Source organism: Muscardinus avellanarius (genome assembly GCF_963383645.1).
Source record: "Muscardinus avellanarius genome assembly, chromosome: 11".
Taxonomy (NCBI): domain Eukaryota; kingdom Metazoa; phylum Chordata; class Mammalia; order Rodentia; family Gliridae; genus Muscardinus; species Muscardinus avellanarius.
Window position 1 is genome coordinate 68,059,886 of NC_137797.1, and position 19,055 is coordinate 68,078,940.

The following is a 19,055-nucleotide window of genomic DNA, read 5'->3' on the forward strand; positions in this document are numbered from 1 at the left end:
TAAGGTATCAACCCCTATAAAGGTGTATAGAACTTCTTTATTATAGACAAAAATAGACTCTCTTTTTTCCCCCAATTCAAGTGATCCCACTCTCAACTCTGCTCAGACAGGAGGCAGAAGAGGGAGCAACTTGCTCCCATGCCTCTCCCAGATCCCTGCTATGCTGGGACCTGCAGCTGGATGGAGCTGGCAGGGCCCGATTTCCCTGAGGGCTGATGTTCTCCTGCAGGTGGGGCTGTTCTGATCCCCTTTAGGGTTCAACTGCTGGTGCCTCCTCACCCCTCACATGCCTGTCTCTGCCATCTGCTCACATGCAAGGTCATCTCAGGGACCCATCCTCTTAGCTTAGCAGGCCAGGGGCGGGGAAAGAGCATGGCTCCTCCGGGGGTCCAGGCCAGGGGAAGTGCGGGCTGTGAGGTGCCGGGAGGGCGCAGTGTGGACGTGGGCTCTGAGCTGTGGCCTCCTTCATTTTCTCTGGCCTAGTAGAACTTTGGTGATGAAGGTGACAATAGCGCCTGCGGGCTGATCTGGGTCAAGCTCTGCAAATAGGTGACACACGTTCTCCCAGGGGCTGCCTGGCTTCTTGGCTACGAAACCAAAGATCCTAGGGAGACAAAGCCAGGAAGGGGAGGGGCCTTCGCATCCCTTCCACAGGAGAATGTCGCTGGCTGAGGCTGGGCTGACTCATGCCAAGGTCGGGGAGGATGGAGGTGCCCAGTCAGGCATGTGGGGGAAGCTTACTTGGAGGTGGTCCCATCTGGGTTGGTCCATCTGTTAAGAGAAGAACCATGAGGAAATGCAGCCCAGGGTAGAGCTAGGAAGGAGGGCTGGGGCCAGAGGAAGGCTTGGAGGGAGTGTCACCTGCGGTCCTGAGGGTCAGTGCTGGAGAAAGTGATGCTGCTCACTGGGTAATGGCGACGAAAAAAGAGCCTGTATGCAGGGGGTGAAGGAAAGTCCCACTCAGAAGTCTGGGCCCTCGAGGGCCTTACGTGGGGCTCCACAGGGGCAGGCACACACTCACTTCCTTTGGTTGTCTGTCAGTGTAATGCCCTGGGCTGACACCTTGAAGTGGACCACAACTGGTGTTGGGCGGGGACTGCAGCTCAGAGTTGCAGAGCTGGCCCTGGCCACAGCCTGGGGGCCTGTCAGTGACTCTGTCTCCACCGAGGACAGGTACAGCACGCTGCATGCTAGAGGGGACAGAGTGGTCAAGGAGGGAGCAAAGCTCTGCTGGCAGCCGGGTCTTTGCCCGCTGGTCTTCTGGACCACCAGCTCTTGCACTTTCCCCAGACAGGGTCAAAATGCACTTGAATCACGTGGGTGATTTGGAAGGCAGCTCCCACAACTCCACCAGACCTTTAGTCAGAAATGCTGGCTGGGAAGAGGCCCACTAAAATTCCAGTGTTCCTCGGACTTGAGAACCGACACTGGGGACTCCCTGACCCCCACACACATGAGCCCCTGCCCCAGCCCCAGCCTTCATGGGTTAAAAGCATCTGTCAGGGCCCACCCAGCTCCAGGCCTTTCAGCCCCTGGTGCCCAGGGGAGGGGTCTGTACCAGCTCCCTGGCGCAGGAGGTCGGCGGCCGTGCTCATGTTCGTAGGCACCGGGGCCTCTGCCGTCTCTTCCAGAAGGTCTGAGGAGAATGAAGGCCCATGGGGAAGGTCAGAGCTCCCTCTGTTCCTCAAGGGAAGACTGGGAGCCAGGACCTCTGGATTCTGCCTTTGGCTGAAGAGTGGGAGAGGACTAAGGGCAGATTACCCACCTTTACTGGGGATGCGCAGGCAGCAGGGCAGGGAGATGGGGGAGATGGAGTGTTGGGAGACCAGGGCGGACAGGCTGCCTGTGTGGGGAGGTAAGAAAAGTCCCAAGGTGCCCACAGAGGCCCCCAGCTTTCCCTTCCACCCCCCTGAGATTCCTGGCTTCTCCCTAAGCCGATCCAGTGGAGCCTTCCCGGGCTCCTGCTTCTCACCAAAGTAGGGCTCACTGGGACAGCCCTTGATCTTCACCCCTTTGGGCCCAGTCTCGATGAGGAAATGGCGAACCAGCTGTTCCAAAGGGTCCCCTGAGCAGAGGGCAGGGGAGAGAAAGTAAGGCTTTAGCAGGTACCAGGCTCCAGCTTCTCCCCATGGGTTTTTTCCTGCAGCAGAGGTCTTCTCCTGCCCCTTGCTTCCATGGCACCAAGCCTCTTATCCTGCCTCTGCAACATTTCTCCATTCCACTTCACTCCTGCCCCCTGGCAGGAGGTGTTCCATACCTTTCCAGGGCTGGGCACTGGGTGGGGGTGTGGCCACCTTGAGGGCCAGCCCATAGGCTCCTTGGAATGAATGACTGTCCCTGATCAGGAAGGCCCCAGGGTCCTTGTCCTTCAGCAGAGCGATGGCTGCAGGGTAGCAGGGAGGGACAGTGGGGAGAAGTTTGCATATAGCTGTGGACCCCTTGTAGCCCCTCCTTTGCCAACAAGCTCCCCAGGCCTCTCTCCCTGGCAGTTGTAGGGAGTGGTGGGAATCTGGAGACAGGGCTTTAGAGTTCCCAGGAGCTTTGCCTGTGTAATTTTTTTTTTCTTTTTTGCAGTACCGGGGGATGGAACCCAGGGGCATTCTATCTCTGAGCTATACTCGCAATCTTATTTTCTATTCTTTATTTTGAAACAGGGTCTCACTGAGTTGCAAAGGGCCTCACTAAGTAGCTGAGTCTGTTCACGAACTGCAATCCTCCTGTCTCAGCCTCCCAAATGCTCGGATTTTAAGTGTGTGCCACCATGCCCAACTAGCACACAGTAATCTTTTTTTTTTTTTTTGCGGTACTGTGGATGAAACCCAGGGACATACTACCTTTTGAGTGACACCCCCAGCCCTATTTTTTATTCTTTATTTTGAAAAAGGGTCTCACTGAGCTGCAAAGGGCCTCACTAAGTGGCTGGGGCTGTCTATGAACCCTGATCCTGACTCAGCCTCCCGAATGCTGGGATTACAAGTGTGCGCTGTCATGCCCGGTGCTTTTCCCATGTTGAGACTAACCACTTTGGGCTCAAAGGCCAGAACCATCTGCTGGTGAAGGGCCTGGCCCAGGGAAAAGGAGCCCAGACAGGAGAAGCCCAGCGTTTCAACCAGGTGGGACGGGGGCAAGCTGTTTCTCACCTTGGTCACGAGACAAGTGTGGCTTGTACCAGAACTTGGATGTATCTTGGACAAATTTGACATTGCTTTGGCTCTCTTGTGTGGGGGGATCTAGGAGAGAAAGGGGCTGAATTCAGGCCCTAGGCCTCCCCAGTCCCCACCTCTGGAAGAATGGGCTCTCTGAAGGCCCTTATACCTGGGAGTTGGGTGGCATTATCTGGGAGCAGGGGTGCGAAGGTGACGTGGTGACTGGTACCTCTGGCTGGTGGCGATGCCTGCTCTAGGCCCCAGGGCCCTGGCTGTTGCCCCAGGCCTGGCAGATGGCGTTTCTCAGGAAGTGGAGGCTGAGTGGGACCATTGATCTCATAGGAAGTAGCCAGGGGGAAGGCTGGTGTGGGTGAGCTCTGCGGTGGCTCTGGGCTGGCCACAAGCCAGGGCATCTGAGTGGGCACAGGGGTGAGGGGGGACCCATCTGGACTGTCTGGGGGGCCTCGAGGGCCCTGCCAGGGGGCGTGGCGGAGGCCTGGCAGTGTGGTGGGTACCGGGCCCCGAGGGCTGGCACTGTCTGAGTGGGCCCCTGGGCTCCTTCCCTGAGGCCAGTCATTGGGTGAGCTGGGAGGGGAGTTTGGGGAGAAGGGGCTAGGGCTCCGAGGCTCAGGCCCACTTCTTGCTGATAGCTCAGGAGCCTTTTCAGTACCTCCCTGGGAAACAGGGGGCAAGGGCTGGCCAGGACTCAGTCTCTGAGTGGGTGCCAAGGTGGGGGACCTGGTGTCCTGTCTTCGGGTGCTGCAGGGTGGAAGGACAGATGGTTAACAGAGCCCTTGCTTTGGGTTCCCCACACCCCCAGCACTGCCTTCCCGGGAGGGGCTCTGGCCCCTACATACCTCTCCTTGCCCTGGACGGGGCTGCTGGTGTGCAGGGGTGTGGAAGGGCCAGACAGCTCTGAAGAGGTGCTGCACTGGGCATCTCGGGGAGACCGAGGCAGTGTGCTGTGCCCACTCGGGCCCTCCCTCCAGGACACTGACTCGGGTGACGACTCTGCAGTGGGGAGAGAGGGACTGTGAGCAGGAGCTGGCTCTTCTCTCTGGCCGAGTTCTTTCTCACCTGTGCCCGCTTGACTTCCTCACCATCTTCCAGAACCCTCCTCCACTCCAGTGCCTCTTACCTTTAGATGCCAGGGGTCCTGCTGAGGCCAGGTGCCCAGGCAGTGGGTATTTGTCTCCTTCCTCTTCTGCAGGGATCTCGTAGCTCAGCTTCCTGGGCTGTGGGTAGGGCGGGCTGCCCGGGGAAATGGAGCCAGCCCGTGGTGAATGGGCGCTAGGGCTGGGATATCCTCTGCCCTCACCTGGAGGTCCACAGCTGTGAGGCACCCGGCCATATGCTGGGCAGTAACTGGGCACTGCTCCTCCGTAGCCATAGGTCACCAGGGCAGGGTACCCTGGATGCCCATACCTGCCTTCAGGGCACACATTGTAGGAGCAACCCTCATGCCCTTCCTCGCCTGTCTTGGGTGGCTTCAGGCAGCTGTATTCAGGCACTGGGGCATGGTGGTGCCCACAGGCAGGCACCAGCAGAGGCAGTGGGTGCGCGGGCCGCACCGGGTGTAGGAGAGGCTTGCCAGCCTCGCTGGCCCACCCCTCCCCAGCCTCCCTCTCCAGTCGTAGTCCATACAGGGCTGCTGTGGGTAGCACCAGCTTCTCCTCACAGGCTGGGCATGAGCACAAAGCAGGCACTCCAGGGTCCTCCAGGATCACCACCTCCCGGTAGCCGGGGGAGCGGTAGCCAAAGTCCCCGTTGGTGGGCTTCCCCAGCTCAGGAGGGTAGGGGTATGGCCCCTCAGACAGTGATCTGCAAAGGCGTCTTTTCTCCAAAGAGGCCTCGGCATAACCCTGGGGAGGGCCCTCGTAGCCCCCATAGGGCAGCCGCCGCCTCTCCAGGGTTCCCTCTGGTCGGTAGTAGCCCCCACTGGGGATCCCACAGGGCTCCCGGTATCCCTGGCGGCAGGAGCAGTGGCGGCTGAGGCCAGGCCTGTGGCCTGCATACATCCCGAGGTGGGGTCCTCCGCCCGCGGGGGGCTGCTCTTCGTCATCTAGGATGGCCGTCTCGCGCCCAGCTCCCCGGGACCCGCCGGCCACTCCACAGCCTCCCAGGAGGCGATCTAGCTCCTGCCGTTCAGCCACCGTGGGGGGTGGCCGGCCTGGGGACTCGGCGGCTGGCTCTGTGGTCAGTGTGGATGAATGGCCGGAGTCACTGCTGATGGAGAGCATGGGCGGCGGGGGCAGCTCCGGAGAGGGTGCTGGTGGGGTCTGGCGTGGGGCGCGCTGCACCTGAGCATAAGGACTGCCGTCCAGGGGGCCCCGCGTGTGGGCCAGCGTGCCTGGGTGGGGAAGAGGGAGAGCTGATGAGCGGAACCGCGTGAGGAACTGCGGCTGGATCTCCCTCTTTGCCCTCCCTGTGCCAGCCTGCACCTCCCCCCAGGGCTGCCCCACACACCGTCCACGCTGTCCTCATGGCGCAGGTTGAAGTTCTCGTAGGAGTCCCAGCGCACAGCTGGCTCTGCGGTGTTATAGTCCACAGAGACCGAGGGGTCATTGTGCGGGGTGTTGCCTGGGGAGTCACCCAAGGTTTTGAGGAGCAGGAGACATAGGACCTTGACCTCCCCCTGCCCAAGCCCCTATGCTTACCCTTGATCTTCTCGGGGCTGGAAGAGAAGACAAACTCCACTGAGGCTTGGAAGGGGAACTTCTCGTCTGTGGGGAGTGGGCAGTGAGGAGCCAGCCTGCTCACGCCCTCCCCTGCCCACCACACCTGCCTCCTCCCCGGGCTCTGGCCCTGGGCTGCTGCTTCTGACTCACCAGCCCAGGCCTCATCCAGCTGGTCCTTGGGGAAGGTGAGTCTCGGGCCATGGATGGTACACGTGTGGAACTGTACTCGGAACACCAGGCTCCGGTCTGTCCCCCGGCCGCCCTTGTGATAGCAGGTTACCTGGGGGAGGGGAGGCCAGGGATCAGGCTTCAGGGCCACTTCACCTCTTCTGTGTCTCCACCCCAAGGCTGCCTGATCAGAGCTTCTGCAATGCCTTATCCTCAAGGTGACCTCTCCAACTAGGGGATCCCTATTTTGCCCTCTAGTCTATCTCGAACTGATGAGTGTCTAGGTAACTATGCAGCCAATAGGATACACCACTGCCCCCTGGCCCATCCCTCACCATGACATCGCCTTTGAGGAGGAGGGCCGGCTCCAGGCTGATGCAAAGCTGCTGGGGACCAGGGCCTGGGATGTGACTGTGGGGCAGAGAAAAGGCAGAGCTGAGTGGAGTCACCCCAGGCTTCATGGCGGTGGCTATGCAGTCAGGAGGGACCAGGGAGGTCGGAGTCAGCCCTGAGTGACACTTTGAGCAGAGCCTCAGCCTCCCCATCTGCAGAATGGGTTCCAGGGTGGTCTTGGTTCTCAGCAGCAGTGGCTGGAGCTGGAAGCTCGAGCCTAGGAAGGCCAGAGAAGCTGGAATGCAGGAAGCAGGGGAGAGGAAGCCCCGGCCATGGAGGAGTCGGGCCTGGGAATGGAATACTCACTAGACGCCAGATGTGTAGACAAGCTGCATGGACTGGTATATTTTGAGGAAGGGCTGGAAGCCTGGAGGCGCAGGGAAGAAGGCACGTTGTGGGGCTGAGTGGAGTGGGTGGGAGGTGGCCCTCCCCATGGAGGACACTCACCTGTACTGGGCTCAAAGGTGGGCAGCACTGGCACAAGCACATGGTGCAGGAAGAGAGGGCTGCTGTTCATTCTGATGGAGCCACACAGCAGTCCACTGAAATAGCTGATATACCTGGGGGAGTCAAGGAAGACACAGGCCCCTTCTAGAGGGCTCCTGAGTCTGCATGCCCTCCCCAGCCGTGGAAGGCCTGCCCCTCGGCACTTCCCTGCCATCTCCCCTCACTGGAAAGTTCCTCCTTGCATCCAGCCTCTGTCTCCATCTGGTACTGGGGATTGAACCCAGAGACATTCTACCTTTGAGCTATACCCTAAGCCCCTCCCCCCCTTTTTTGCGGGACTGGGGATGGAACCCAGGGGAATTCTACTTCTGAGCTACACCCCCAGCCCTATTTTTTATGCTTTATTTTGAAACAGGGCCTCACTAAGTTGCGGAGGGCCTCACTAAGTAGCTGAGGCTGTCCGTGAACTGCAATCCTCTGGTCTCAGCCTCCCGAATGTTGGGATTATAAATGTGCACCACCACGCCCGGCTCCTCAGCCCTTTTTTTTTTTGGTGGTACTGGGGATGGAACCCCGGGGCATTCTACCTTTAAGCTACAACCCCAGCCCTATTTTTTGTCTTCATTTTGAAAAAAGGTCTCATTGATTCGCAGAGGGCCTCACTAAGTAGCTGAGGCTGTCCGTAAACTGCGTAAACTGCGATCCTCCTGTCTCAGCCTCCCAAATGTTGCACCACCACGCCCAGCTTTTTTTTTTTTTTTTTTTTTAACAAGGTCTTACTAGGTTGTTGAGAGTCTTGTTAAGATGTTGAGGCTGGTCTGGAACCTGTGGTCCTACTATTTTAGTCTCCCACATACTGGGATTATAGGCATGTACCACCATGCCTGGCTAAGGTCTTTTTATTTGTGTGTGTGTTTTTTTTTTTTTTTGGTACTGGGGGTGGAACCCAGGGGCTTACTACCTCTGGGCTATGCTCCCAGACCTATTTTATATTTTATTTGGAAACAGGATCTCACTAAGTTTCTGAGAGCCTCACTAAGTAGCCGAGGCTGGCTTTGAACCTGTGCGATCCTTCTGTCAGCCTCCCAAGCGCGGGGATTATAAGCGTACGCCACCATGCCCAGCTAGCCCTTTTTATTTTTTATTTTTTTATTTTTTATTTTTTTTGGTGGTACTGGGGTTCCTGGAAGCCCTTCTACCTCCGGGCTACACTCCCAGACCTATTTTATATTTTTGAAACAGGGTCTCTTACGCCAGCGCGGCTGGCCTCGAACCTGCGCGATCCTCCTGTCTCCGCCTCCCAAGCGCGGGGATTACAAGCGTGCGCCACCACGCCCAGCTAGCCCTTTTTATTTTGAAACAGGGTCTCACTAAGATGCTGAGGGTCTTACTGAAGTTTGTGGGGCTGACCTCAAACCTGCAATCCTCCTGTCTGAACCTCCTACTAAGCACAGGGATTACGGGTGAGCTGCACTGTGCCTGGCTCCTTGGTCTCTCTTGCCGCCTCAGAGGCCTTGTACTTGTTCTACCTGGAAAGCTTTTCTTGGTCTGTGCTTCGTGGTATACAAGTCTGTCTTGCAAGTTTCAATCACAGGGCTCAGCTTCATTTTCTTAATAGAATTTCTTCATAGAACTTATTATCATCCGAAATGATTTATTCACAGGCTTCCTGCCTTCTTTCCACTAGCAGGTAAGCTCCCTGAGAGTGGGACCTTGCTTGTTCTGAATTCTCAGCACCTGGCATATAGGAGTTGCCCAGTTGAGGCTGCATGAACGAGAGAACCTAGCTGTCCTCCTGGGCTGCTCACCGGCGCTGAGAGGGCTGCAGTTCTGTGGCCACCTTGTCCTCGCAGAATTTCCGCATGGTAAGCGTAGCCAGCGCTTGGTCTGCCCTGGAGAAAGCAGGGCTGGTGTGAGGCGCAGAGGCTTGTCTCCATGCTGGCCTCCCATCCCTAAGCCCCAGGGAGGGAAGAGAGACTCAGCCCCCTGCGTCTAGAGTAAACCCACAGTGGTGCTAAAGGAACAAGGAGCATCACAGGACAGTCACTTCAGTAGTTGTTGGGCCTCCGGAAACTGTTCCCTGGACTCTACTTTCCTCATCTGTACGATGGGGCAGTGAGACCACATGTGGGCTGAATTGTGTCCCCTCAAAAGATATGTACCTCAGAATGTGACCTTATTTGGAAAGAGGGTCGCTGCAGATGTAATTAGTTAAGATGAAGTCATGCAGGAGTAGAGTGGGCCCTTAATCCACTGTGACTGGTCCTTATAGGAAGAGAAGGGGAGACACAGGGACACAGACACACAGAGAGAACACCATGTGATGACAGAGGCAGAGGTCAGAGTGAGGCGGCTGCGGGCCAAGGAAACCAAGGGCTGCCAGCTGCCAGCAGAAGCTAGAAAGAGGCAAGGAAGGGTCTACCCAGGCCACGGAGAGAGCGGGCCCTGCTGACACTTCGGTTTTGGACTTTTAGCTTATAGAACTGTGGGACACTAAAGGTGAATTATTTTAAATCATACTGATGGTCTGCTGGAAATTGTAGGGAAATACAGTGATAAAGGGAGGTGAAAACATCAAACTGACAGCCAGGGGCTCTGAACACAGAGGCGGGTTCAGTCGGGGCCAGATGAGGAAGGGCGCTGGGAAAGCGGCAGTTCAGGCACTGGGGGCCTCACCCTGCAGAGATCTTGCTGTAGTGCATGTAGGCAGAGACGATGACCCCGAGCTTGCCTTTGCTCCCCTGAGAGATGGAGAAACAGTGATAGAGGGTCTGCTGGGCCCCAGGCTGAGGGGCCTAGCCCTGTGACCCCACAGATCCCAGCTCACCTTGCAATACAGGACCACCACGTGCTGCGGGTCGGCACTGAGCCAGGTCTCCATGGCTTTGCAGATGGAGCACAGTTTGTCCAGAGGTGGGGCATGCAGCTCAGGCCAGCCAAAGTCCTGGACCTGAAGAGTACAGGGGTGCGTGTGTGTGGGCTTGAATAAAGAGGGAGGGGGGCAGAAGAGTCAAGGTACAGGGGTCGGGACAAGAGCAGGAGCCTGCTGATTGTCCATAACTGCTTCAGCACTTTTTTTTTTCCCTTTAGCTATACATTGGGTTGATACCTGCTGCACCATTTGGGGAGATGTCTTAAGTAATTTGTCACATAGCAAAGTACTTAAGAGTAAAGTGAGCCTGGTGTTATGGTACACACCTGTAATCCCAGTAATTGGGAGACCGAGACAGGAGGATTGCAAGTTTGAAGCCAGCCTCAGCAACTTAGTAAAGCTTTCAGCAACTTAGCTAGACTCTGTTTCCAAATTAAAAAAAAAATAGGGCTGGGGATGTAACTCTGAGGTAGAATGCTCCTGGGTTCAATCCCTAGCTACACACACACACACACACACACACACACACACACACACACACGTAAAATGGAGCCGAGCGTGGTGGCACACGCTTGTAATCCCAGCATTCGGGAGGCTGAGACTGGAGGATCACAGTTCGCAGCCAGCCTCAGTTACTTGGTGAGGCCTTCCGCAACTTAGTGAGACCCTGTTTCAAAATACAGAATAAAAAATAGGGCAGGGCGTGTAGCTCGGAGGTCGAATGCCTCTGGGTTCCATCCCCAGACCCGCAAAAAACAAAAAAACAAAAAAACAAAAAAAAGTAAAATGGTATGCCAACTGCTACTATTAATAACAAGGCTGGGGTCTTCCGAGGTGGGAGTGGTCTAATTTGAGTTGGGACAGGCTGTTTTCCTACCTTGGGATTCAGGCGGGTCAGGTCATGTCTTTTCTCTGAAAGGTTGAAGAGCTGAAATAAAGGGGGCACTTCAGACGGCAGTGACCTCAGACAGGTAGGTCCGTTAGAGGCGGATCCTCTCTAAGTCCTCCTCTAAAACAAGGAGGTGTTCGCGGCCTGGCCCAGCTGTCACAGGCCAGAGGACCCTCTTCTAGGATTCTCCGCTCCTCCGACCGGCCCCGCCCCCTGGCGGCCGCGCCTCAGGGCTGACGTCAGCGAGCAGCCGCGCCCACCTGGGCTCTCAGCCCTTTCATTGGTTGATTTCGGCCGGCCCCGCCCCTCACCAGGTACTTGTCACGATGCTTGGATTGCAGCACGTGGGCCAGCTCTCGCAGGTGACCCCGGTGTCGCTGCTCATCCGGCCGCGCAGGGAAGGCAGCGGCCAAGATTCGCTCCGTCACGTAGGTGAGGTCCAAGTCCCAGCGCCTCTCCATGAGTGGGTCCAGGCTGAAGCTCCTGGGGAGGGGCGAGGCTGACGTAGGAAACGGGAGGCGGGGCCAGGAGGTGGCTAGTGCGGCCGGAGGTTGTCCGGAGACCGCAAGTGGGACCTGCGGGGTCCTGAGGGCGCATCCCCAGGGGAGTTCCGTCTGGGGGCGGTGGCTGCCCCCGGGGGCTTGTTGCAGAGCTCTGCCCTGGGCTGAGGGCTGGCGGGAGGGGCACGCGGGCACACCCCTCCCTGCCGCGCGCGCCTCACTCACCTGGGCAGAGTGCTGCGCTGCTTTGAGTGGTTCAGAGACTTGGTGGATCCCTGGTGGATGAGTAACCGGTTATGGGCATCTCTTTGGGTGCCCACGTCCTAGGCTCCCCCGTCCAAGTTTCGTAGGCTACCCCCTACTCCCACCGCGCATCACCTTACCAGGTGCTCTATGCGCCTTACTGGGGCCGTGTTTCGCCGCTAGAGGGAGATGGAGGAGAAAACAGGCATTAGGGCGGAGGCCAGGAGCAGCCTGGGGATAGTGGAAGGCAGATGAGCTTCTGTCCCCTGGAGAGGGGAGAGGGGCCCAAACCCCAGCAGGCCGGAGAAGATGAGAACAGCAGAGAGCTCAGACATTATTTTCCTTCCTGGTCAGGCTAACCACTACCCACAACTCTCCATTTCAGGGAGCCTTCTGGGGGCCTCTCTGAGGCCACCAGACCTCTGGACACGGGGCCAGGTTCCTTGCTTTCCCTGCTCCGTCCCAAAGCACACTCACCAGCTCCGCAGGAGGCAGGGCCTGACAGGACGAAGTCACCTGGAAGGAGACCCAAGGAAGGGGGTGAGCTCCTGTGACATGGGCTCTCTGGGCTCGAGGATGGGGCAGCCCCTCAGCTCTAGCAGGAAGGCGGAGGGGCTGTCAGTGGATGGGTGCAGGCTCCAGCTGAGGTTGCTCTATTTAAGGGAGCCTTCTTCTGGTCTCTCATCCCCCACCCCGTGGGCCCCCCACTTGTTGCTTTTGGCTTTCAGCCCCCTGCCCACACAGACCCCCATTCATCCAGCTGCAGGACAGGATTTATATATAGAGCCATGGCCAGGGGCGGACACTGGCCTCTTTCACAGGAGACCCCGCCCCTGGATACACATCTCCCCAAGCCAGCTCCAAGGCTCAAGGACCCCCCCACCACACGCACACTGTAGGAGGAGAACCAGGAAAACTCAGAGATGGGGCTGTCTCAGGTCCCCAGTGGACAGTGGGTGCCATCTACAGCCAGTGCCTGGAAAGGCCCAATCTTTTCAGGGCCCAGGACAAGACCCACCCAGGCATCCTGAGGACCCTTCCCCAGAGGGAAGGCACAGCCCATCCGGCTGCCCAGTCCCTACAGTCCTGCTCCCTCCCCACCCACCCCACCCTTCCTCCTCCTCATTTTCCTCCTCCTCCCCACCCCCCATACTCTCGCCAGCTGCAGCCTGGGCACAGCACCAAGACAAACGCTGTCTCACTGTCCACCTGCCTGGGCCAGCCCTCCAAGGGTGGAGTAGGGTGGATTTTAAAGGGCCCAGCACAGCACCCCTGCCACCCAGGAGGGGGTTCTAGTGTTGACAGGGAAGGGTGGAGGGTCATGCCAGTGTGGCTGGGGAAGCTTATACGGGGAGGAGGAATGAATTCCTTCACCGCCCCCCCCCCCGTAACAGGTAGAACCAGATACCTTTGCTTCACATTTTCTGTGTGTGGCCACCTTGCAGACTAGACAGAGAAGGGGAGTAAAGGAGTTAGAAGGGGTGCATGGGGCAGTAGAAGGGGCCCTTCCCCACCTCCCCAGGCCCCAGAAGCAGACCATGGGGCTTTCTTAGTCTAGCTGTCCTGGGCTGCTAGTAGTGGGAGAGCAGGGGTAGAGTTTGAGGAAAGACGATGGTAGTGGGGTGCTCCTGCCCAGGCCAGGGAAGTTGGGGAGCCAGGGGCCATGTGAGTGGACGAGGGTGAGGAGGAAGAGGGCAGGAAGCCCTCCAGTCACAGGACAGAATGGGAAGGTGGCAGCAGGTGTGTGTTGTGGGGACCCAGGGTTGCTGAAAAGGGGAGGCAGCTGCCTCTTGGCTCCCTGGTTTTGCTTGAAGCACAGCAGGCACGCTGCAGCTTCCGTCCAGTGCCTGGACCCCGGTGCACTACAGTAGTGCAGGATGGAGGGTCAGAGTCACAGGGTGAAGGGCCTCACCTCTGCAGGAGACACCTGTCCCGTCGATGGTCACCTTACACACTGCGCACACTGGGGCTTTCTTCCGGAAGACCTTCTCCCGGAAGCTATGTGGCTCAGCTTTCCTAGGCTGCGGGTGGAGGGACAGAGAGAGGTGTGAGTCCCCAGCGGGCCCATCTCGGCGACTGGACAGGGGCCTTAGCATGGCACAGCTTTCCTTCCTCCGTCCCCTAGAGCCCCAAACCTACAGGAGACACTTGGCCACAGCTGTTTCAGAGCAGTCATGGGGCCTGTCCTCAACAGTGCTTGGAATGTGACCCCTTGCGTCACCTTTGCTGGGTCAGCTCCTCCCAAGGGATCACTTAGGCCCCTCACGTGGCCCTGCTGTGTGATGCCCTGGTCACTGCCACTCCAAACCCAGGGCCTTCCTCTTGGTGGGGTGGGGTGCTCTCGGACCCTCCTCCCATCTGGCCCTCCCCATGGAGGCCTGCTTACAGAGCGCCCAGGGGAGTCCAGGCATGTGTCACTGAGCCAAGCCAAGCCGGCAGGAGTGGCCTCAGCCAGTCCTGCTCTCTTGTCCCCAGGCTCCAGGCAGCTGACAGGCCACCCTCCCCCATGGTCAGAACAACATGTTTACTCTTTGTGCATTGAGGCGGCAGACGGCAATTGTGTAAGGAGGGGGTGGTGATGCTGGAGGAGAGGAATGACACTAGGGAGAAATGTCCAGCTGCCTCTGGATGTCACTGAGTCTGGAGTGGGATTCAAGCACTGGATGAGAAGGGGATGGGCCAGAGGTGCAAGGAGGCAGGAGGCTGGGCGGCCCCCAGGCCTAGCTCCCTTCAAGTTGCAGGCTCCCACTAGGCACACCCACCACTGGCTCACTCCTCCCATCCTGTCTGGGGACAGTTTGCCTCCTTGCTACCTCTGTCTTCTACCCATTTTTCTCTTCTGGAGTCCAAGCTCCCGTTCCCTGCTCCCCAACTTGACCTGCCTGCCTAGTTCAAGTATACTGTCCTGAGCTGCTGCTTCAGGGAAAGGCTGAGAAGCAGAGAAAGGATCCGGTGTAGTGGTGATCCCTAGTTCTCTCTCTTACACACACACACACACACACACACACACACACACACACACACGTGCGCGCGCGCGCGCGCGCACGAATGATGGGAGCCAGGAGCACTACCTCTGTGTGTTTTTTTGTTTTGCGATACCCAGAGACGCTCTACTATTGAGCTACATCCCCAGACCCTTTTTAAAATTCAAGACAGGTTCTCGCTAAGCTGCTAAAGCTGGCCTCAAACTTGCTGTCCTCCTGCCTTAGCCTTTCCAGTCACTGGAATTATAGGTGTGCACCTCTGCTTTTTTTTTTTTTTTTTTTTTTTTGTGGTACTGGGGATGGAACCTAGGGACATTCTACCTCAAAGCTATACTCTATAGTTTTTTGTTTTGTTTTGTTTTGTTTTGCAGGTCTGGGGATAGAACCCAGGTGCATTTGACCTCCCAGCTACACCCCCTGCCCTATTTTTTATTCTTTTTTTTCGTGTGTGTGGTACTGGGGGTGGAACCCAGAGGTATTCTACCTCCGGGCTATACTCCCAGACCTATTTTATACTTTATTTGGAAACAGGGTCTCACTAAGTTGCTGAGAGCCTCACTAAGTAGCTGAGGCTGGCTTTGAACCTGTGCGATCCTCCTGTCTCAGCCTCCCAAGCACGGGGATTACAAGCGTGCGCCACCATGCTCAGATCAAGTATTAGGATTATAAGCATGTACCACTATGCCTGGCACAAAAAATATATATATATTTTTGGTGATACTGGGGGTAGAACCCAGAGGCTTTCTACCTCTGGGCTATACTCCCAGACCTTTTTATATATTTTATTTGGAAACAGGGTCTCACTAAGTTGATGAACGCCTCACTAAGTAGCTGAGGCTGGCTTCGAGCCGTGCGATCCTCCTGTCTCAGCCTCCCAAGCGCGGGGATTACAAGCGTGCGCCACCACGCCCGGCTTTTATTCTTTATTTTGAAACAGGATCTCACTAAGTTGCAGAGGGCCCCTCACTAAGTAGCTGAGGCTGTCCAAGAACTGAGATTCTCCTGTCTCAGCTTCCCAAATACTGGGATTACAAGCCTGCGCCACCACGCCCGGCTGCCTCTGATATTTTGACTGTCCTTGGAATTCTTCTGGGCTGGACCAAGCTTGTGGAACCCACTGGGACACTTGGGTGCCCTTGGTGTTAACAACATATACAGAGGAAGTCAGTGGAAAGCCAAACTCCAGTTTTCAAGCACTCCTGACATCTGGCTGCCTCCCTGCCTTTCTGTGCCACCTCCCCCCCATCCCCCCCAACTTCCCTGGCCAGGGAAGGGGTCTGATCTCTGAGCCCTGCTCTAGGACTCCCAGTTGGTGCCCACAAAAGTCTTACAGTGAAGTACACCTGGGGCCCCCACCCCTGCTCAAGCAGGGAAGAGAGAGAGGAGCCAAAACAGTATCCACTGTAACCCAAACATCTGCTGCTCACTGCAGCCCAGGCTCCCCCAGGGCAGAGGAATGAGGGGTGCCAGGCAGGGAGGAGAGGCTGATTGAGAAGGTCTGGGTTGAGCCCTGGCCCTCCCTCAATGCCCACACCTCCACCCTGCCCCACCTTTGCCCAGCCTATATGCACTCCTACCCTGCTGGTGGCCCGGCTGCTGTCCCTCCTCCCCAGGGCTCTGAGCAGCCTCTCCACGGGGCTGCTGGACTTCATGGTGTCCGGCTGGCTGGGGTGCTGGCCGCGGGGCCTGAACAATGCCGGGCCCTGGCTGGGGGCTTCCTGGAAGCAGCCTGGCGGAGGCAGTGCTTCCCCTGGGCGGAGGGTAGGCTGTCTGGCTGGTGTGAGAAGCCTGGCCCTGGAAGTGGAGGGAAGTGCAGGCGGGAAGGGGGCAGGTCGCTGCTCCAGGAAGTGGGGGGGGTGCGGGGGAGGCCCGGAGATCAGATTCCCAGGATCTACCCTGCTGGGAGTGTCAGCTCTCCCCTCACTCCAAAGCGGCCCCACACCCCCACAAACCGGTAATGCACCTATCTAGGGATCTGCAGGATTCAGGGTCCTGAGATCCAGCCCTGAGGTCAGTCCCTAGTAGGGCGGGGTGGGAATTCAGGTCTCAGGGCAGGGCTCAAGGGCCAGTGGGGAACACAGTGTCCCAGTCAGCCTCCTGGCCAGAATGCTCCGGCTCCCTTGGGACTTCCTGTGGGGAGGGAGCTGGGAACCACTACTCAGGGCAGCCAGGGATCCCAGGATCCTGAGGGTCAGGGAAACTGGGACTGAGGGCCAGCTTCCTGCCTCAGTTTGGCTGGTTTTGAAGTAGAAAAAGGAAAACTGCCACCCGTCCCCCAAAACCTTCAAGGCCAGGCTCTAGGAGATGACAGATGTGCCCTTTGGAGGGGTACCTTCTCCTGCTGCAGTCTCCTGAGGAACCCTAGCTGCTCTGTTCTTGACCCAGCCTCCATTCCCCAGCTGGTTTTCAGGCCCCACTTAACAGATTCCCAGCCCTAACCTGAGGCTCTGCAGCCCAGGCCCCAGGGCTGGACACTCCCCCACCTCCCCCAAGCCTGAGCTCTACCTTCATGTCTCTTCTGGCTCTGCTCTCCTTCCTCAGGGCTGGAGGAGTGTCCCCAGGCCCAGGACTGGACAGGAGGCCCCCTCCCAACACACACTCCACCCCCCTCTAGGGCCTCCTGCCTCCCTCCTGGGAACATGGCCAATTTCCTGTCCCAGGAGTCAAGGGAAGGAGGTGGATGGGGCCTTGGAAAGGGGGGAGTAATCATCCTAAAACATAGGGGTTAATGGCCCTGGGGGGTCTTGGGCCCCAAGCCTAGACAGCAGCCTTTGGACTGGTTGTAGCTGTCACTCAGAAGGAGCAAATGTGCCCCCCTCCTTTGCATGGTATTTACTTTTTTTTTTTTTAACGGGTCTGGGGATGGAACCCAGGGGCTGCTCCCACGGGGTCCTTCAACTTCCCTCTCCTCCTCCTCCCTCATGCCATTGGGATGGAGGACTGATCTTTTTTTTTTTTTTTTTTTTTTTGGTGGTGGTGGTAATGGGGGTGGAACCCAGAGGCTTTCTACTTCCCGGCTATACTCCCTGACTTTTTTTTAAAATATATTTTATTTGGAAACAGGGTCTCACTAAGTTGCTGAGAGCCTCACTCAGTAGCTGAAGCTGGCTTCGAACCCATGTGATCCTCCTGTCTCAGCCTCCCAAGCACAGGGCAAGCGTGCGCCACCGCGCCCGGCCTGGAGGACTGATCTAACATGTCTTCTCTGGGATGAGCCTCCCTGCTTTGGGAGCCCACCTGGGCACTTCTGAGGACCTGCCTGGACTGGCCTGAGGCCTCTCCCTGGAAGCTCCAATTCTCTAGGCCACGAAGCCTGTCCCCAGGGTACCTTGGCCAGAAGGCAGCATCTCTGTGGCAAGGCCTGGACCCCCCAGCCTGTAGCCAAACTAAAGTGGGCTCTGGCTCTTCAACCCACCTCCAGCCCTGGCTGTGTCCAGGACATTCCAGGCCTCTGGCCAGGTGGGCAGCCGGGCCTGGCCAGGTCTGGCACCACTGGAGGAAGACTGGGCACTGTGATGGTGGTGAGGGTGGCTTTTCTCTGCCCAGTTCCCTCCTCTGCTCCTATGGCAGAGCCCTGACACGACCTCTCCAGAATATTGCTCCCTACTCCTGCAGCTGACTGCCCCCTCACCTGGAACACATTCTCAAAGATCCTCTGACTCTCACTGGTCCCAGACACTGCCCACCCAGCCCAACAGGAGGTGCCCCAGCAGTGATTGCAGGGGGGGCGGGGAGTGTCACTAAGTCGGTGTTGGTGCTCCCCCCACCCCGGGAGTGGGGTCTCTTCCCACCCTGCTGAGCACCTCTGAAGGAAAAAAGGGAAAGGATCCCTAGGAGGCAGGGTCTGCGAGGAAACAGCTTACTGGGGGACAGCCGGGAAGGCATCACCAGATGCCCTTAGACCCTCAGCCTGCTCCTGCCTGGAACTTTCCAGAGCCTGTCAGCCTCTCCCCCAGCTGGGCCCCCTCTCACTTGGAAGCTGGGGTTTGTTTGGAGAAACCCCTCCACCCACACCCCCCTTCCTGGAAATAGCTGTGGTTGGGTACGAGGCTGGGAGCCCGGCCGCAGAGGAGGAGTGAGGCCCGAGGCGGGAGAGGGAGGGAAGGCGGGAGCGCGGGTGTGCCGGAGAGGTCCGGGGCCGGCGCGCGGGCGGGGAGCGGAGCCAGGCCCCGGGGCCGGCTTTCCGCCGCGGGTCCCAGAGGGAGGAGGGAGCGCGGCGGCGGCCGGGGGCGTGGCCTCGGCGAGCGGAGCCCCGCCCCCCGGCCCGCCCCGGCCCGCGGCCCCCGGCCCGCGGCGTGACGCAGCCACTCACCTGCGGGGGGCGCCGGGCGGGGCAGCAGCAGGGGGCGCCCCCGGGCCAGCCCATGGCGGCGGCGGAGCGCGCCTCGCAGCCTCCGGGCCCCGCCGCGCCGGCCGCCGCCTCCTCCGCCCGCGCCGCCTCCTCCGCGGCTGCAGGCCCCGCCCCGGCCGCGCCGCCCGCCTCCCCCGCCGGCTCCCGCCAGCCCAGCCCGCCGCGCGCGAGCCCGCGGGACGGTCGGGGGGTGGGGGGGCGAGCCCGCGGGACGGTCGGGGGGGGCGTGGGGGGGGCGAGCCCGCGGGACGGTCGGGGGGTGGGGGGGGCGAGCCCGCGGGACGGTCGGGGGGTGGGGGGGGCGAGCCCGCGGGACGGTCGGGGGGTGGGGGGACGAGCACGCGGGACAGTCAGGGGGGTGGGGGGGGCGAGCCCGCGGGACGG

The 19,055-nt window shown here is 58.7% G+C and overlaps 1 protein-coding gene across 5 annotated transcripts; it reads right to left on the reverse strand.

The window, feature by feature from the left end:
• Positions 1-465: 465 nt before the first annotated feature.
• Positions 466-18,686, reverse strand: TNS2 (tensin 2; the record flags this gene model as incomplete). Of its 5 annotated transcripts, none has more annotated exons than XM_080706074.1 (29): positions 466-604; positions 742-771; positions 862-930; positions 1,022-1,190; positions 1,559-1,636; positions 1,766-1,843; positions 1,973-2,065; positions 2,258-2,383; positions 3,141-3,230; positions 3,316-3,905; positions 4,004-4,157; positions 4,285-5,496; positions 5,613-5,726; positions 5,804-5,869; positions 5,975-6,104; positions 6,328-6,403; positions 6,692-6,752; positions 6,833-6,945; positions 8,641-8,724; positions 9,509-9,573; positions 9,660-9,782; positions 10,582-10,632; positions 10,905-11,076; positions 11,319-11,368; positions 11,477-11,515; positions 11,814-11,852; positions 12,745-12,782; positions 13,249-13,357; positions 18,633-18,686. In XM_080706074.1, the coding sequence occupies 29 exons, from the start codon at positions 18,684-18,686 to the stop codon at positions 466-468; spliced, it is 4,212 nt and encodes a 1,403-aa protein (XP_080562200.1). The 5 variants fall into 5 exon arrangements, with proteins under 5 accessions (XP_080562200.1, XP_080562199.1, XP_080562197.1 ...); XM_080706073.1 differs by lacking the exon at positions 18,633-18,686 and adding an exon at positions 15,898-15,972; XM_080706071.1 differs by lacking the exon at positions 18,633-18,686 and adding an exon at positions 15,898-15,972 and having other exon boundaries at positions 4,004-4,190.
• Between the last annotated feature and the right edge of the window lie 369 nt (positions 18,687-19,055).